The sequence below is a fragment of the Aulonocara stuartgranti genome, assembly GCF_965226115.1.
Source record: "Aulonocara stuartgranti genome assembly, chromosome: 3".
NCBI lineage: Eukaryota > Metazoa > Chordata > Actinopteri > Cichliformes > Cichlidae > Aulonocara > Aulonocara stuartgranti.
This window is the reverse complement of record NC_138941.1, coordinates 68,340,785-68,360,714: the sequence shown is the minus strand read 5'-3', so window position 1 is coordinate 68,360,714 and position 19,930 is coordinate 68,340,785. Positions and strand designations below refer to the sequence as shown.

The window sequence follows — 19,930 nt, the reverse complement described above, 5'->3', positions numbered from 1 at the left end:
CCATTGAAAAATTTGGTCGCATTAGCGACCAATTTGGTCTCACTCTAGAGCCCTGCCTGCACCCCATCCTTTTGTTCATACTCCAAGACTATTTTTCTATATGTATTCTTACCCCCTAGCAACCGCCATTTCATATTGTTGCAAGCAATCACAAACTCTACAGTCTGTCTAACTCCAGTGTATCCCAAGCAATCTATTATTCTCAACAGAGCTAAACTCAACATAAACGGAACCCACATTAAAGTTAGCTCGGTGCTTACCTTTAGATGAGCCCACAAACCGAGAGAAACTCCGTGATGAAGCTGGAAGTCTTAAGAAACACAGAGACGGAGCAGAGACCCACGTGGTTCACGCTGATCTCAGCTACGATCCAGGAGACAAGGGTGTGCAGATCGATGCAGACATCGATCCAAACGTTGGTAGTGGTATATGTTCCTGTAAGTTCACTACTTTACTCCCGTTTCATGAAAAAGCAGCTCTCTCTGCTCGACTCCTCTCCTGCACAGACACTTTGCGCCGCCTCCTTTTCCGGCTCTGCTGTGATTTGTTTCTGCGCGGTCACGTGACCGAGCTTCACAAGGTTTTTTTTTTATTAGTAATATAAACATACAAACAAAATGCACCATATATTACAGATTCAGAGAATAGACATTTCTTACATATTAGCAACTTTCATATATAGTGAAAATAAAATATAAAGATGGGGTCACATAATTTAACAAATTATTAACTCACTAAATCAAAATCTTCCATAAAGGAAACAAAAAAGCAGCCTTTTTCTTTTTAACTAAAGTCAAAGATTTAACCAACAGGTTTAAGTCGTTTTTCCAGTGAGCCAGTGTTGGTTTAGTCTTAAAAAAGAGACATTTATGTATAAAATGCTTGCACAAGATTAATAACACATTAACACCATAATTAGCTTTCTTTTCTTTCAAAAACACTCCAAACATTATCATATTTAAGGTAAATGGGGTAATTTGAATCCCACTGGAATAAAGCCAGGTATGAAAATCCAACCAAAATATTTGTATAAAATTGCACAAAAAGAATAGATGGTCCAAATCCTCCTCTTCTGTTTCACAAAATACACAATTACCCGTTTCTATTTTGAATCTATCACTAAGGAGTCTATTTGCCGGGTAAATTTTATTCAAGATTTTAAATTGGACTTCTTTCCCTTTAGGAGGGATAGGGAAGGTGATATAATCAGTTCTTATTTTTTCAATTTCTTCCCTTTGGAAATCTTTTAATATGTAATTACGTCTAAGTAAATTTGGAGAATAAAGACTCCTTAATGAAGATCTAAGAAACTTATTGTTGCATTTAACATCACAAAATCGAATACCATTTATATATAATTGCCTTAACTTGGGGGAGATGTCAGAATATATTATATCATTTACAATATGTTTTTAAGTGACAATGGAATGGATTTTATAACCCGATTAAATTTACTTTTAGAACATTGGATATTAAACTTTTGGCAAAAATCTTGATGTCCTAGAACATGTCCTTCCTCATCTACAAAATGGGCAATTGCCCAAACACCTTTTGATAACCAATCTTGAATAAAAATAGATTTTCTGTTCATCAGTATATATCTATTGTTCCAAATTGGGCAATTATGTGGAGTGAAATTATGTTTAAATAACATTTTCCAATAAAGAAGGACCTGTTTATGGAATTCAGAGTTTAGCAGGTAGCTTAGTAATTTCAAAGTCACACTTTAGGAGAAAGTCGATACCCCCCAGTGTGTTAAAGACCTTACTTGGTATAAAAAACCAAATGGAGTGTGGATTATTTAGGAAGGATTTTAACCATTTAAGTTTCAAAACACCATTCATTATATCAAAATCAATTGCGTTTCCACCGCCTTCAATGTATGGTTTAACCAAATCATCTTTAGATATATAATGGCACTTATTCCTCCAAATAAAATTAAAATTCAAGCTATTAATTGTTTTAAACACACTCTCTAAAAACGTCATGCCCACAGCACGTTTTTGAGAAAATTCAAATATTTTGGTCCTTGAAGATCATTTCAGAGTTTTTAATGAGCTGCAGGAACCCTGTTCTGTGTGAGTGGAGAACAGCCAAGTCGCCTCCTCTGATAAACCTCCACATGTACCACTGAAAACAGTTAAATTAGTTTGAATGGGAAACCAGAGCTCAAACTACTTGTTCTGAGACCATTTCTTCATTTTCACACCAAACTGTTTAATAAGACAAACTTTACACAGAGTACATCAAATATAACTAACACTCTAATATTGTCAGGATTTCATAATACAAACTTCAAATCAACAGGAAAACAGCTGCAGAACATGTGGATCAAAATTAATTCATTAAAAAACAACATGTGGACTTCAAGGATACAGTAAATACACTAAAGTGAAAGGAGGAGCCAAAATTTGAAGGAATTTGAATTAAGTAAAAGTAGTCACCTTATGATCTTTAAATTGGCCCTGATGTGTGCTGCTGTTTTTAACTTTCAACATTTCTTTGCTGCCACTGTGAATACGAATGTGGTCTTTGCCTAATTAAATAAAGGTTACACTGACTCACTGCATCATCTTCAGGTACAAACTGGTATTATATGAAAGTACAGCCCAAAACCAGTTTAGCTTGAGTTTCTTTTTTCTGGACATAAAGTCACAGCAGGTGTCGTTTCAAAGCTGGTGGACAGATTTAGTTCATTTTGGAAGTTTTAAGAGCAACTGCTGTGAAAACATTTGTAGTTTTGGGAGAAAATTATTTAAGAGAAGATTTTAAGAGCAACTGCTCTGAAAACATTTGTAGTTTTGGGAGAAAATGATTTAAGAGAAGATTTTACAACAGCAAAAGATTAAATATGAATGAAGGATTGAAATTTAACTTAGGTAACACATAAAATGAATACAACTACTAAACACTACTGTATCCTAAGGAAACAAAGACTAAAATGTAACAGGGATAACATTTTAGAGAATTAAAATCCCTAAAAGGAAAAATAATAAACTTGATATGCATATCTATACATGCAGCTTCCTAAATGTAACATTCAGGATTATTCACTGCAGGTCCAGAAATCAGAGCTACCTCATCAGATCCAAGTGTGGCATCAGCTGACACTCTTTACAGGAGATTCCACCTGAACTCTGTGGAGCCTGATCTCAAGGTTTTTAAGTCTGAGCCTGAAACCAGAAGAGGATCTTTCTCTCTCTTCAGATTCATTGTGATCCAGTGATTTCAGTCCTGCATGATCAGGCTGATGTTTGCACAGAGCAGATAATGAAGTGAATGTTTTTGCACATTGGTAACAGGGAAACAGTTTATTTACAGTGTGAGATCGTTTGTGTTCGGAGTATGAACTGAGATTCCTGAAGCTCTTGTCACACTGGTCACAGCTGAAGTTCACTTCCATGTGTGTACGTTCATGTTTGTTACGATGACCTGATTGTGAGAAGCTTTTGTCACAGTGTCTGCAATTGTATCGTGTCTCTCCTGTGTGGATTCCCTTATGCTTTTTCATTGAGCTCATGTTCAGTGGTGAAGGATGACCCACACTGGTCACAGATGTGCTTTTTGACCCCACTGTGGAAGAGTTCATGTATTTTTAATGTACTTGGTGTGTGGAAGCCTCTCCCACATTCTTTGCAGTAGTTCATTTTGTCTCCAGTGTGGCTACGTTGATGTGGTTTTAGGTCCCGTTGATGATTGGAAGTTTTTCCACAAAGATCACAGAGAAACTCTTTCCCACCACCACAGTGACGACAGGGTTGAGAAATGGATCAGTGTGCTTCGCTCCGCTTCTAAACAAAGACATTGTAAGTCAGGGAATTCCTTCAATGTTTTTATCCTGAACGTCGCCTGAAATAAAAAGCATCTCTGCCAACGTCCAATTACATTTTACTGTTTACATTATAACACTCAGCTTACTGACTGAAAATGAGTCTTCATTTTTCCAAACAGTTCATTCAGTATAACTCCATAAGTTTACTGATCAGACTTGTTCCAAACAATCAGGTTACAATTACAAGATAAACTAAATACATCCTCACAGTAACTGCACTTGTAGAGTTACTTTCTGGTGTGGATCTGTTGGTGTTTTTTAAGCTGATGTGGATATATAAAAGACTTTCCACACAAGTCACAGTTGTAAGCTTTAACTCCACCATGGATGACTTGGTGTGTTTTTAAGCCCCCAGCCTGGGTAAAAGACTTTCCACACAACTCACAGCTGTAAGGTTTAACTCCACTGTGGATGAGTTGGTGTGTTTTTAGACTTTGAGCCTGGGTAAAAGACTTTCCACACAAGTCACAGTTGTAGGCTTTAACTCCACTGTGGATGAGTTTGTGTGTTTTTAAGCCCCCAGCCTGGGTAAAAGATTTTCCACACAACTCACAGCTGTAAGGTTTAACTCCACTGTGGATGAGTTGGTGAGTTTTTAGGCTTTGAGCCAGGGTAAAAGACTTTCCACACAAGTCACAGTTGTAGGCTTTAACTCCACTGTGGATGACTTGGTGTGTTTTTAGGCTTTGAGGCAGGGTAAAAGACTTTCCACACAACTCACATGTGTAAGCTTTAACTCCACTGTGGATGATTTGGTGTGTTTTTAAGCTTCCAGCCTGGGTAAAAAACTTTCCACACAAGTCACAGCTGTAAGGTTTAAATCCACTGTGGATGAGTTGGTGAGTTTTTAAGTCTCCAGCCCGGGTAAAAGACTTTCCACACAACTCACAGCTGTAAGGTTTAACTCCACTGTGGATGAGTTGGTGTGTTTTTAAGTTTTCAGCCCAGTTAAAAGCCTTTCCACACAAGTCACAGCTGTACGCTTTAACTCCACTGTGGATGACTTTGTGTGTTTTTAGGCTTTGAGCCAGGGTAAAAGACTTTCCACACAAGTCACAGCTGTACGCTTTAACTCCACTGTGGATGAGTTGGTGTTTTTTTAAGTTTCCAGCCTGGGTAAAAGACTTTCCACACAAGTCACAGCTGTAAGGTTTAACTCCACTGTGGATGAGTTGGTGTGTTTTTAAGTCTCCAGCTCGGGTAAAATCCTTCCCACACTCATCACAGCTGTAGTTTTTCTCTCCCTTTCTTCTGTGAGGTTTGTCGGCCTCCTGAGAGCGCTGACTTCTTGCTCCATGTTGGTCCTGCAGTGAAAGACATACAAACAGAGGCATTGAGTGAAATGCAGTCGTGGAACAAACTGACACTCCCTCCAGTGGCGCTGTCACTTGATGTTCGCTCGCTCTGCGGGAGAGTATCACATCCTTTTCCTGCTCAAACACAGTGGTGTTTCTGAGTAGCTTATTTGCTTAGCAATTTAATTAACAACTTTTAAATACATTCTTTTTTCAGAGTATAATCTTCACGTGCTTCATCCGAAACACACTTTCTGTGTACTCACCACCTAATTTATAGCCAAAGTATTCACTCACTGTCTCTGTACTGTTTCGCTAGCTTAGCTTAGCTCGTAGCCGACTCACTAGCACCATGGCTACTTCACCTGTCCCTCCTGCACTTTCTTGCTCATTGTGTCAGATGTTTAGTTACTCCTCGGCCTCCTTTAGCAGTAATGATACCTTTAACAAATGTAGCATATTTGGAGGCCAGGATTACTGAATTGGAGACTCTGCTTCGCACCCTTCATTCACAATTTGATTCTTTTTACTGAATCGAGTGTTAATGAGTCACTCACCAAAGTGAATCGGGTGTTTTGAGTCATTTGATTCACTGAGTCAGTTGACCAGAGAGTGCAACAATTTTACATTTTCACTCAAACTTAATTTGTTTCCCTTTTCATGTAAATCCCACTGCTAAGATGAATGATTTAAAAAAACAAAAAAAACCCCAACTATTTTATAGAGAACAAAGAGCAAAAACATTTCTAAAATTAAGCAATTTCTTATCAAAATTGCTTAATAAACATTTATTTTGTTTATTTGTATTTTATTAGTATTTTCCTTAAGTGTGTCAAATATATATTTTCTCATCTAAATGTCCACTGCGCTGTGAGCCAGGGGGTGGTAATGCACCTTAACATTGGTTAAAAAGACAAGTCACAAAAATCGACCTGCGACGGTGTAATGGAACACTGATCAACTATAAACCTAATGAGGTAGTGTTTTGTACACCAGAGGTCTCAGACTGGAACTACAGCTGTGATGACCGATACTGGGTACACCTGAATGCAACCAATGACAAGGGAAAATCTTTCAACGTCAGGAGGGAACCAGGAATACAACATCCAATGTGTTTCACCTTCGCATACGGTAACAGAAAGCTGGGGATGAACCAAAACTGCTCCCAGACTTTACGGATGCCGCAGGACAGAAAGGGACCAACCAAGACGCAAGAGGAGCACTGATGACGTGCAACCTCATGATCCAATCTGGGGCAGTGATGTGCTAGCGGAGTTCAAGTTGTGGACCACCGGACAGAAAGTCCTGCACTCACTTTTCCCATGGATCGGGAATGGAAAAAACATGCTAAGGATCGAGACTCTTGACTACCGATTTGGACTTTTCCAGAACAGCTCAACATGGATAAACAAGGCTCATAATGAGGAAATTGACGCGATCAGAATAGTGGTCATGCAACACAGAGTCGCCCTGGACATGATTCTCGCTGAGAGAGGGGGCCTCTGTGTCTTATTCAACACCACTTGCTGCACCTACATTCCAGATAACGTGCATTCCTTGACCATGACCACCGCCCTGGAGAAGTTACGACAACTGAGTAATGCACAGCAACAAGACTATGTCATGAACACAGAGGACTTGTCTTGATAGGAGTTCTTCTTTTATTGCTTTGCATGTTCTCTACATGCATTCTACCCTGTATCAGATCAATGATTGGCAAAATGTTACAGGCCACAGTGATCACCTATGTTGGACTGCCACAAGAAGATGAACCGGACGAAGAAGATTTAGTATAGGAACACACACATTCACACATACTGAATGATGCTACAATTGAAAATGTTATAAGCAAGTGATTGTTAGCTGATAATAAAGTATGATTGAAGTGGTGAAATACGGTAACAACAGGGAGGGATGTTAGGGAGTTTTTATTGTTTTATTTGCTTATGCTTCAAAAGTTATGTTACACATATTTCACCAGACACAGTTTTCTGTTGAAACAGGAAGCTGACCCTGTGACACTGACAAGAGACCAGTACAGAAATACATATCCGCAGAAGTTGGATTGCATTATATTATTCTTAGAAACTGACTTGCAACACACATACTTTGTGACACACACACACACACACACACACACACACACACACACACACACACAGACAGCATCAGGACCTGCGTAACAGGAAATGTGATTATATTTGCATATTGACGATGTAACCTATAAAAATAAACGAATACTGCAGTTCGGTGTGATTTGCTCTGAGCTTTTCACCCGTGCAGCACGTTAACCTACACAAGTGTCTCATTGTTGTTTATTCACCTGACTGTTTGTTAACTGTAAATCTCTGACACCAACCAAGAAGAAGAAGAAGCTGTGAGCCAGGAGGGAGGGGGTGAGTGAGTGATTCGTTCGCTCGCTCTATGATTCAGCACAGGAGGGAGGGGGTTAGTGAGTCCTGAGTGATTCGTTCGCTCGCTCTTTGATTCAGCACAGGAGGGAGGGGGTGAGTGAGTCCTGAGTGATTCGTTCGCTCGCTCTTTGATTCAGCACAGGAGGGGGTTAGTGAGTCCTGAGTGATTCGTTCGCTCTTTGATTCAGCACAGGAGGGAGGGGGTGAGTGAGTCCTGAGTGATTCGTTCGCTTGCTCTTTGATTCAGCACAGGAGGGAGGGGGTTAGTGAGTCCTGAGTGATTCATTCGCTCTTTGATTCAGCACAGGAAGGGAGGGGGTGAGTAGCTCAAATGTGCTGTTAGCATGTTAGCAGCGCGATGCTACTGTGAACCGAGGAGCTATTTTCTTGATGTGAGCTTCTACTCAGGGGTTTTTCTTCCAGTTCAGAGCAGAAATGCTTTTGTTACGAAACTGGCTATTGTTTTTCCCCCCACAATTTTAATTATAAGCTAGATATATTTCTACTAATGGAATTAGTTTGCTAACAGCAACAGGGATGAGTCAGTGAGTCAGTTGGGCTTGTGAATCATGATTCACGAGTCAGTAAAGTGATTCTCGAGTATTGAACGATTCGTTCACGAATCGAACATCACTAGTAGCTAACCAGGCCGCTGTAGAATAGAATAGAATAGAATAGCCTTTATTGTCATTGTACAGAGTACAACGAAATTGGAGTGCCACTCCCTTGGTGCAAGTTTCAATAATAAATATAAATGTAAAATATAAAAAGTACAAAAAAAAACAATCGTAAGTACTCAAACAATAGTATGTACAATATATACAGGATATCAGCATTAATATAATGACAGTATGAATAGCAGCATAATATAATGACAGTGAAGGTATGGAATAGGTTCAATTGTTTTTGTGCTTATTTACTACGGTGATAGCTCTGGGAAAGAAGCTATCCCTGAATCTGTTTGTCCTGGTTTTATGTGACCTGTACCGTCGGCCTGACGGTAATAGTTCAAACAGTTGGTTGCTGGGGTGAGAGTGGTCCTTGATGATATTGCCAGCTCTGCTGAGGTACCGAGAGTTTGCAGTGGTCTCCAGGCTGGGCAGAGAGCAGCCAGTGATCTTCTGGGCTGTGTTGATGACCCTCTGCAGTACTTTCCTGTCCGCAGCTGAGCACCCTGCATACCATGTTGTTATGCCGTACGTTAGGATGCTCTCAATGGTGGCTCTGTAAAATGTCACCAGCAGCCTCTCCTCCAGGTTGTTCCTCCTGAGCACTCTCAGAAAGTGGAGACGCTGTTGGGCCTTTTTAACCACCGCTGTAGTATTTGCAGTCCAGGAGAGGTCATCAGAGATCTGCACGCCCAGAAACCTCATGGAGCGTACCCTCTCCACACAGTTCCCGTGAATGTAAAGTGGGGCCGGGTCTGCTCTGCCCTTCCTGAAGTCCAAGATAAGTTCTTTAGTTTTCGTGGTGTTCAGTTGGAGGTTGTTAACTGAACACCACTCAGTCAGTCTGTTGACCTCATCTCTGTAGTCCCGACTCATCCCCCCTTGAGATGAGTCCAACCACTGTGGTGTCATCCGCGAACTTTATGATGGTGCTTGAGAGATGGGTAGGGGAGCAGTCGGATGTGTAGAGCGTAAAGAGGAGGGGACTCAAAACACATCCTTGTGGAGACCCGGTGCTGAGTGTGATGGTGCTGGACCGGTGGGGGCCGAGTCTGACAGACTGTGGTCTATTTGTCAGGAAGTCCTTGATCCAGAGGCAGATGGGGGTGGAGAGTCCCAGGTGAGACAGTTTCTGGACCAGGATCTCCGGGATGATATGATTGAATGCTGAGCTGAAGTCCAGAAAGAGCATTCTCACATAGCTTCCTCAGTGCTCCAGGTGACTCAGCGCAGTGTGGAGCGCTATGGTGATAGCGTCCTCGGTGGAACGATTTGTCCTGTAGGCAAATTGGTGGGGGTCCAGAGTGGGAGGCAGACCGGCCCTGATGTGCTGACAGACCAGTCTCTCAAAGCACTTCATCACTACAGGCGTAAGTGCAACAGGCCTGTAGTCATTTGGGCTGGCCACAGCTGTCTTCTTGGCGATGGGGATGATGGTGGAGGTTTTGAGGCAGGGCGGGACGGTGTTTGATGACAAGGAAAGGTTGAAGATTTTAGTGAAGACTCCGGTCAGTTCGTCAGCACATGCTCTGAGAACTTTTCCATAGGGCTGCTCGATTATGGCAAAAATGATAATCACGATTATTTTCACTGAAATTGAGATCTCGATTATTTGACGATATTTATTTAACAATAACAATGTATTGAATAATGACTTTAAAGATTGTCAAAAAATAATATAAAATAGTGTGCAAATACTGATAACAGTGCAAATGTTTGCTATATAAAAAATAAATGAAAAATGCAAACATCTATGTTTAGTGAACTTTGCAGTGTTGCTCTGTGGTGCAGCTACAACACCGTAGCAAAGTTTACACACTGTGTCTACTTGATCCACGTCTGACTCCGCGAACCCATAATGTTTCCACACCACTGAAGTTTTTTTTTACCTCTCTTTTCAACCAACGGCAGTCACTCTCCTCTCCAAATAACTTCTGCTTAGCTTTCCGAGCTTCCCTCGGGTCCTCTTAATTGTTGTGACGCGTGTTCGAAATGCAGAGAGGTGCGCTCGATTTGCCACACGGAGCAGCGCGAGAGTAAAAGCACGAGGGAGGTGCTAATAATCGGCTCAGTCATTTTTAATGATCGTTGAAAGCCCAGATCGTAATCGTGATTAAAATTCGATTAATTGAGCAGCCCTATTAGAAAGACAGAGCAGATTTCTCCTGTTTTGGCTTCCCTTCATTGGCTTCCTGTTAAATCCAGAATTGAATTCAAAATCCTGCTCCTCACATACAAGGTCTTAAATAATCAGGCCCCATCTTATCCTAATGACCTTGTAGTACCATATCACCCTATTCGAGCACTTCGCTCTCGCTCTGCAGGCCTACTTGTTGTTCCTAGAGTATTTAAAAGTAGAATGGGAGGGAGAGCCTTCAGTTTTCAGGCCCCTCTTCTGTGGAACCAGCTTCCAGTTAGGATTCAGGAGACAGACACTATCTCTACTTTTAAGATTAGGCTTAAAACTTTCCTTTTTGCTAAAGCATATAGTTAGGGCTGGACCAGGTGACCCTGAATTCTCCCTTAGTTATGCTGCAATAGACTTTGGAGTGCACCAGTGAAGAAAATGCATTTGTTATCACAGAGCATGCCGTGAGGAACACCTTCAGGAGGGTTAACACCAGGAAGGCAGCAGGACCAGATGCAATCCCTGGTCGGGTCCTTAGAGCCTGCGCTGACCAGCTAGCACCGGTGTTCACGGAGATCTTCAACCTCTCCCTGGCCCAAGCTGTGGTTCCCACGTGCTTCAAACAGTCCATTATTGTTCCTGTTCCAAAGAAACAACAGCCCGCTTGCCACAATGACTACCGTCCAGTAGCACTGACTTCAATTGTGATGAAGTGTTTTGAAAGACTGATGAGAGATCACATCACTTCTTCACTTCCTGCCACCATCGACTCACTTCAGTTTGCTTACCGGACTAATCGTTCCACAGACGATGCCATATGTCACCTGCTCCACACATCCCTGAGTCACCTGGACACTGGCAGAGGGAATTATGTTAGGATGCTGTTCGTGGACTACAGTTCAGCATTCAACACAATAATTCCCTCTAAGCTTTTCACCAAGTTGACGGATCTAGGACTCAGCTCATCACTGTGTCAGTGGATCCTCAACTTCCTCACAGACAGACCCCAATCAGTGAGGGTGGGAAAACAAGTCTCCCCCTCCATCTCACTCAGCACTGGAGTGCCTCAGGGCTGTGTTTTAAGCCCCCTGCTGTACTCACTGTACACTTATGACTGTGTAGCCACATCAGACACCACCTCCATTGTCAAGTTTGCTGACAACACTGCTGTTGTGGGCCTGATCTCCGACAACATCGAGACGGCCTACCTGGAGGAGATTAGGAACCTGGAGACCTGGTGCCAGGAGAATAACCTCCTCCTAAACGTCAGCAAAACTAAGGAGCTCATCGTGGACTTCACTACAAAGCAGGCGAGGAATTACAAACCCCTCATCATCAGTGGCACGCCAGTGGAGAGAGTGGACAGTTTCCGATACCTGGGTGTCCACATCACTCAGGACCTGTCATGGTCCTGTCACATCAACTCCCTGGTTAGGAAAGCCCGTCAGCGTCTCTTCTTCCTCAGAAGACTTAGAGACTTCCATCTGCCACTGAAGGTGCTCAAGAACTTCTACTCCTGCACCATCGAGAGCGTCCTGACGGCAAACATCTGCACCTGGTTTGGGAACAGCACCAAGCAGGACAGACGAGATCTGCAAAGAGTGGTGTGCTCAGCCGAACGCATCATTCAATCAGAGCTCCCTGACCTGCTGTCCATCTACACTAAGCGGTGCAAGTCCAAAGCTAGGAAGATTATGATGGACCTCTCCCATCCCAACAATTGACTCTTCTCACTGTTGAGGTCTGGGAAGCGCTTCCGCTCCCTTAAGGCCAAAACAGTGAGAATGAGGAGGAGCTTCTTCCCCCAGGCTGTTCGGGCCCTGAACCAGGTGTAGGACTGGACTCTCCCACACACATCACTATAAGACTGGACTCTCACACACATCACCACACGCACCACCACACATTTCCTATAATCCTATAATTCCTATAATTTATAATCTTTATAATCTCTTCTGCTATTTGCACATTCTTTACTGTAAATTCCTAAGTTAATTTGTAAATTTGCTAGTAAACTGTAAATATTGTAAAACTTTTCTTCTGTCATTTAATGGTCGGGCATTGTACAGCTACAAGCATTTCACCCCCATGTCATACTGTGTATGGTTGTGTGTGTGTGACAAATAAAATTTGAATTTGATGCATTGAGTTTTTCCTTTCCAGTCACCTTTCTCACTCACTATGTGTTAATAGACCTCTCTGCATTGAATCATATCTGTTATTAACCTCTGTCTCTCTTCCACTGCATGTCTTTATCCTGTCTTCCTTCTCTCACCCCAACCGGTCGCAACAGATGGCCGCCCCTCCCTGAGCCTGGTTTTGCCAGAGGTTTCTTCCTGTTAAAAGGGAGTTTTTCCTTCCCACTGTCGCCAAAGTGCTTGCTCATAGGGGGTCATATGATTGTTGGGTTTTTCTCTGTATCTATAAAGCGCCTTGAGGCGACTTTTGTTGTGATTTGGTGCTATATAAATAAAATTGAATTGAATTGGTGGAATCAAACATGTAAACAAAAACACATTGTTGGTGTGTTTCCACCACCTTCTGGTGATAGTATCACATTACAATAATGTGCTACAATGAGAGTTGTAATGAAAACGGCATTATTGAAGAAATATCGATCAGCAGAGAAACTCTTTTACTTCAGAAAATTTTTTGAATTCAACTGATGATATTGTTGTTTCAATGTGTGTAGAGAAAATATGATCTTTGTATTTTCTTGTAACCTCTGTGGTTTTTGGTTGTGAATGTAGATTCTGTATATATGGAGGAGTCCGGGGGCCCATTCTTCGTACCTCGCTAAGTAGGTTAGCTGGATTTGATTGTTGACGATTTCGCGTGATCTTGGATCGTTCGGTTCCCCGAAGCTCATCCGGGACTTGCTGCCATAGCAACAGAGCCGTAAGCGTAAACCTGCTCGGGAGCAGGTTTACTTTATGTAAACAGGATTAGATCGTGGCCACGTATGGAACGCCAGGACTGCCATAATGAATTAATTAAATACATCATTAAATAATTAATTAAATGTGTCAATAATTAATTAAAATTGGAATTAATTAATTAAATAAATAGTTATGACACATGTAATTAATTAATTATTGACACATTTAATTAATTATTTATGTATTTCACATTTTAATTAATTATTGACACATTTAATTAATTAATTATTGACACATTTAATTAATTAATTATTGACACATTTAATTAATTATTTATGTATTTCACATTTTAATTAATTATTGACACATTTAATTAATTATTGACACATTTAATTAATTATTTAATGATATATTTATTTATTTCATTTTGGCAGTCCTGACGCCTGGCTCTCATCATGAAATAATTTTATCTGTCAGCCTCACCCATCAAACTCAGGGGGCGGGGTTAACGCTGATCGAGTCAAAACCATTGCTTTGGCCTGGTGGCCATTGTTTCTAGCGCACAACAACCGGCATGTGGAAGCTAACAGAACTGAGCTTTGAAAAACCCTGTTTGTGTGTTACCAAATACCGTTTTAATATTTTTTTAGCCGAGAATGTAGTGGTTTAATCTTCATGTGTCTGGTCGGTTTGTCAAGATACAGCCTCTTTGCAAAAGTGTTTCGATGATTTCGGAGATGTCTGCCCAGTCTCACGGCAAAGCGTGGGATAGACCCGCTCGCCTCGCAAGCAATCCCACCGACAAAGCGCAGGCCCCGGTACACAGCTGTAGTAACCCCCGCTGACTTCTTTTACTGAGGTTATATTTATCGATGTTTTATTTCCTGATGTTCTTATGTGTCCTACGTGTTTCAGTCGCCAATTCTGAATTATAACTAACATTAAAAACATGTTTAAGGAGGAGAGAGAGCAAATTAATCTGTTTAACATCTGATCTTTGGGTTTTTGTTCAGTAATCAGCATGACCTGTGTATAAACGCATAAAAGAGATAACGTTGGTGTTTCCGTCATGTAGTAACTGCTGGCTTTAACTGTACAAAGGTTGTTCGACACTATGAAACACATACAGACTTCATGATGTTCGGCTAATATTTTTATTGTGAATATTAATCATGCTGACCTCGCTCTGTACACCACGCAGCGAGGTCAGCATGTCCACGATATCCTCAGCTCCATGAGTTAACACAAAGTTTCCCAGCTGACTATCTAACTGCCAACTATTCCAGAGACGTGAAAATATACAGCATAAAGAAAAGTGTAAGAGACTCAGCAGCAGATTAGAATAACAGTTATACATTTAATAAATCACCAAATGAATCCAAGAAACGAGCAAACCTGTTCCGACAATTTGAATTTGTATTCCCTCAGCTGCAGACTCGCTGCTGTTTAAATGTTTGAAAAGGAAGATTAGATATAAACAAACGTATAGTGGCCTCAGCAGGCTATTACTGAAATACACGTGCTGTATCATAAACTATGATATAAATAGGGAGGTCCTATTAACATGTTTAGTCTTAAAGGACACCTTCCTGCCTTTAGTCTCATTCATGAGCAGTATTAGTTTTCTTCTAACATCCAGAAGTCTGCACCATGTGTTTCATAGTTTGTAACAAGCCTTTGACAGGTAAACATAACATGACCGAAAAAGAAAAAAAAAAGAGAGAGAGTGTTGAGATAAGAAGAGAAAATGCTCTCAATTATGGAGACAGACAAATGGTTCATTTATGTTTGATGTGTGTTTATTCCTCCCTAAATATCGTCGGTGAAGTTCGCCATGCACGTCAGATTTTCCTGCGCATTTTTATACCTCTGCCAACAGAGAGAGAGAAAAAAATCACATTCTAACAGACAGCTGGTGCTTAGAATACAGTTGAATAACTATTAAAAAACAGATGATATTTAGATGATAGTTCAGTCTAACACATGTGCCAGTGAACCATTAAACGTCTGTGAAACTATGCAGTTATGAAACGTAACTTTAACCTCAGCCAAACCGATTTGCTCAGTTGTAAATAAAACAGCGAAGTAAACGTGACCCGACAGACAGAACCTGAGTGAATGAAGTCCAGCGTTTAACCACTGAGAGCTAAAACTCAGCTGAGGTTTCAAAGCTGTGTGCCGGTGATTGGACATCAGCCGCTGATAAAGCTGGCTCGCCTATAAAGTGCTCTGTAAGGAAACAAGCTCCAGCAGCTCTGCGCTCGGGGAAAACACTATATTTACTTATCTTGTGCAGAAAAATGCGCTGACATTGCTTTATATTGAGCACCGGCTGCCCAGTTAAACTGTGACTATCACCAGGTAACTAGGCGTGTTTCTTGAATTAGCAGCAGGTGTTAAACAGCTGACAGATGAGGAGGAGGATGCATGCAGGTAAACTGAGGGTCTGTTAAGCTGATCGCTGGTTTCGTGAGAAAAATGTCAGCTCGTTCTTTATGTTACAGAAGCACAGAGACACAAGACCAGGCGGAAAGAGACGATCGTTCGGTGAGAATCTGTGAATGCAACATGTGGAACACGGAGAGTGGAATATGTAAACAAACCGGTTAACGTAACCCCCTCGGTGCACTCTGCATGCTAATTGTTAGCAGAGCTAGTGAAATCTCTGAAAACATCTGAGCACTTTTGCAGACATGTTCTATGTTGACAACCTGACCAGACATACGTCGCGACATTCGCGGCTAAAACACTGTTAAAAGTGTAGCTGGTGACAGAAAAACGGGGTATTTTAAAACTACACCACCACCATTGCTGCCTGTGATTTGATCTGCATTCTGGGATAACTGGCTACCCCAAGTCTGCACAAGCAATCGATTATCTAGGATCGACCTGTTTTGACTTACTTTGCACGGCAACCAATCAAATGTTAGAGAAGCTGCATGGGCAGCGTTAACCCCGCCCCCTGAGTTTGATGGGTGAGGCTGACAGATAAAATTATTTCATGACGAGAGCCAGGCGCCAGGACTGCCAAAATGAAATAAATAAATATATCATTAAATAATTAATTAAATGTGTCAATAATTAATTAAATGTGTCAATAATTAATTAAAATGTGAAATACATAAATAATTAATTAAATGTGTCAATAATTAATTAAATGTGTCAATAATTAATTAATTAAATGTGTCAATAATTAATTAAAATGTGAAATACATAAATAATTAATTACATGTGTCAATAATTAATTAATTACATGTGTCATAACTATTTATTTAATTAATTAATTCCAATTTTAATTAATTATTGCCACATTTAATTAATTATTTAATGGTGTATTTAATTAATTCATTATGGCAGTCCTGGCGTTCCATAGCCACGCAGGTATGTCCGCTTCATTTATATGAAAGCAACAGCGATATTCCACCACTGTTTCACCATAAATAAATATTATCAATGTAACTAAAGATAATGCAGTACTTGATCCATTTATTGATTTCATACAGATACATACAGGTCATTTCCTAAAAAAGGGAAATGTACTATTAACATTCTATTACATGTATGTGATTATTACAGATGTAATTCATATTTCAGAGTAGTAATTGGAAATTACTTCGTGTAATCAAGATGGGAGACCACGGCTATAAAAGCGAAGGTGGATTTGGGAAGCCTGTCGCAGTCATATCCTGTCCGTATACGCGAGCAGCCCATTGCGGAAGGTGCAAGATTGATAAGGAGAGTTTTCAGAATTCAGCGTATATTGCGGGACAGACAGGATCCTTTAGCTCAGCGCGACAGTGTGCTCATTGAGAGATATTGATATTCCCGTGAGGGTATTATTCACTTAACCAACTTGTTGACGAGGGGGTGCAGGACCACCACCTGTCTTTTTTTTTTGCTCTGCCCTTTTCTTGGTTGCTGTTATGAACAAACAAACAGATTATTTCAGGGTCTCTTTCCAAGAGACGAAAAGCAATATAAGTGATAAATATTACCATTCTGTGGAATATTCTTATATTCCACTTTTACCTGTTCCCATGTTCTAGTGGGTCCTGTTGTGGCTCTAATGTGAAAGGGAATATAATATAACATAATATAATATAATGTAATATAATATTGGATATTATAGTGTGATATGATAAATCTACCCTACCGCCTACTGGTGTTGGCCAGAGGGGCCGATGGCGCGATATGGCAGCCTGGCTTCTGTCAGTCTGCCCCAGGGCAGCTGTGGCTACAACTGTAGCTGCCTCCACCAGTGTGTGAATGTGAGAGTGACTGAATAGTGGCATTGTAAAGCGCTTTGGGTGCCTTGAAAAGCGCTATATAAATCCACTCCATTATTATTGTTATTATTAAATTACTTACGAGTTTAATTTGTCAGCAACTTTCTGCCAGCCCTCTCTCCTTGCTTTTGCAGCCTTTGCAGTGTTCCCTTGCGTTCTGATTAAACTCTGAAACTCCTGAAATCCCTCACTCAGGAGTTCTTGCTCTGCTGCCGAAAAATACCGAGCCGAGCGCGCTCCTTCGACATTTTCGCCGACCAATCAGAGGGTTGCCGATCAATGTTTCTACTATCGATGCATAGCCCCTTTTACGACACCCAGTGATGTCACATTACTTCATCCAGCTGTACTGATCGTCAACAGCAGGTGTGTTCGGGGAACCGGATTAGAGAGCTCACGGTTAGCGCAATGGTTTGGTCTTGGATGTGTCATTTGATCTTGGATGTAGTAAGCGACGTACGAAGAACGGGCCCCAGGATGGAAAAGATAAAGCTGCTGTTAACAGGTTTTTAAAAACCAACAAGCTGTACACACAGTTTCAATAACAGTGTAACTGTGATGTTTTTCTCACCTTTTGTGTTGAAGACATTGTCTCCTCTGTAGTGACTGAGCTGAGTCCAAATGGCTGAAATTGTTCCTCTGCTGCACCACCACTCTTCTCCTCCTGTTACTCAGCTAGGACACAAAAAGTATACACACACACACACATATATATATATATATATATATATATATATATATATATATATATATATATATATATTCTGCACTGCAGCTTAAAACGTTCTCCAAAAACACACATACACTTATCAGTCTTTCTCAAACTTTTTACACTTTTGTAGCACCTGATAAAAATGTCAAGCTCTCCTAAGTACCACTATGAAAGCATGAAACTCATAAATCTTACAACACAAAATTATTATTATCAAATTTGTAAAATTAGTATCTGCAGTAAAGGTTTTTTTCATACATTGCATACATTCTACCACAGGCAAAGTGGCCTCCATTTTCATAGTTTTTATTAATATTTTGTAATAATTTATTCTGTTTTGGGAGTGTTTTTTAATGTTTCTGTATTATACATTATACACATTAAAAGTGAATCTCTGTCCAAAAAATGCACTCAGTTTACTTTTTACTCACTATGAGCATCATTCATTATTCTCCCCCAGTAATTATTATTTGTTTATATTCCAATCCATTCTTCTTTTGCAGCAACAACATTTAAGGATGCAGGGACTGACAGCAGCCCCAAAGCTCTGATCCTAGAATCGCCCCTGGCTGGGAGTAAATAAAATACAGACGCATCTGAAAATCATCCTATGAAGTCATATTCTAAAGGCTGATCTGAGGAGCATTCCTCACACACACCTTTATAGCATAAAGGGGGACGGGCGGCGGGAGTAGCCCTTTGGCACCCCTGCTCAGTAGGCTTCCACTACTCTCTCTCTATTATTCACCCTGGGGTTGCCCTCCCCCACGCTTGTACCTGTGGCTTCCTGTCCTGGGGGTTGGTTGTTCTCCTGCCCTGCACCCCATCCTTTTGTTCGTATTCCAAGACTATTTTTCTATATATATTCTTTCCCTCTAGCAACCGCCATAATATTGATGTTGCAAGAAAACACAAACTCTACAGTCTGTCTAACTCCAGTGTATACCAAGCAATCTATTATTCTCAACAGAGCTAAACTCAACATAAACTGAACCCACATTAAAGTTAGCTCGATGCTTACCTTTAGATGAGCCCACAAACCGAGAGAAACTCCGTGATGAAGCTGGAAGTCTTTCCAAACACAGGAAACAGATCAGGGAGCAGAGACCCACGTGGTTCACGCTGATCTCAGCTACAATCCAGGAGACAAGGGTGTGCAGCCAAACGTTGGCAGTGGTATATGTTCCTGTAAGTTCACTACTTTACTCCCGTTTCATGAAAAAGCAGCTCTCTCTACGCGACTCCTCTCCTGCACACAGACTTTGCTCCGCCCTCTTTTCCCGACTCTGCTGTGATTTGTTGCTGTGCGGTCACGTGACTCAGCTGCGCAACGTAACCACGTGGGGGTGATATTTCAAAATTAGCGCCTGTCTTCTTTCCCTAAACTCTTTCCTTATCCTCGATGAAAACGTCATGGTGAGAAGGATAATTGCCAAGGTCTCAGGAAAAGAGAGGAGCGATGCTGAGAATTGGAACAGCCTTTTTCGTAGTCCACACAGCTAACTCTCTCTGCTGAATATGTAAAAAATGTGTTACTGTGTTACATGCCTGAATGTTGCTCATGGTCTGATGGGAAATAATGTTTTCTATTCTTTAGCACATCGAACAGTCAGCCGTTCACAGAGTCCAGGTTTACAGATACCGATGTCGATTCATCGGTATCTGTTTGTAAACAGTTTGAACTTCTTGCCCTCAAACTCCAACTTTTCAAGGGCT

The 19,930-nt window shown here is 41.0% G+C and overlaps 4 protein-coding genes across 4 annotated transcripts in view; 1 reads left to right on the top strand and 3 right to left on the bottom strand.

Moving 5' to 3' along the window:
* LOC309693526 (uncharacterized protein) overlaps positions 1-522 on the bottom strand; it is a 311,788-nt gene extending 311,266 nt beyond the window's left edge. Inside the window, exon 1 of the transcript XR_014272662.1 lies at positions 261-522. The gene's annotated coding sequence lies outside the window, so the exon portion shown is untranslated. The remainder of the gene's footprint in view (positions 1-260) is intronic.
* Positions 1-19,930, top strand: part of LOC309698840 (uncharacterized protein) — a gene marked incomplete at its 5' end in the record, with an annotated part of 151,421 nt that overhangs the window by 73,139 nt on the left and 58,352 nt on the right. The gene's annotated exons all lie outside the window — the stretch shown is intronic.
* LOC309693587 (uncharacterized protein) overlaps positions 1-19,930 on the bottom strand; it is a 92,208-nt gene that overhangs the window by 25,406 nt on the left and 46,872 nt on the right. The window lies entirely within an intron of this gene.
* LOC309694295 (uncharacterized protein) lies at positions 1,718-19,490 on the bottom strand. The gene is made up of 3 exons (XM_082514269.1): positions 19,236-19,490; positions 18,074-18,177; positions 1,718-5,136 (listed from the first exon to the last, which is right to left on the bottom strand). Exons 2-3 carry the CDS (start codon positions 18,089-18,091, stop codon positions 4,060-4,062), a joined length of 1,095 nt encoding a protein of 364 aa, XP_082370395.1. The 5' UTR covers positions 18,092-18,177; positions 19,236-19,490; the 3' UTR covers positions 1,718-4,059.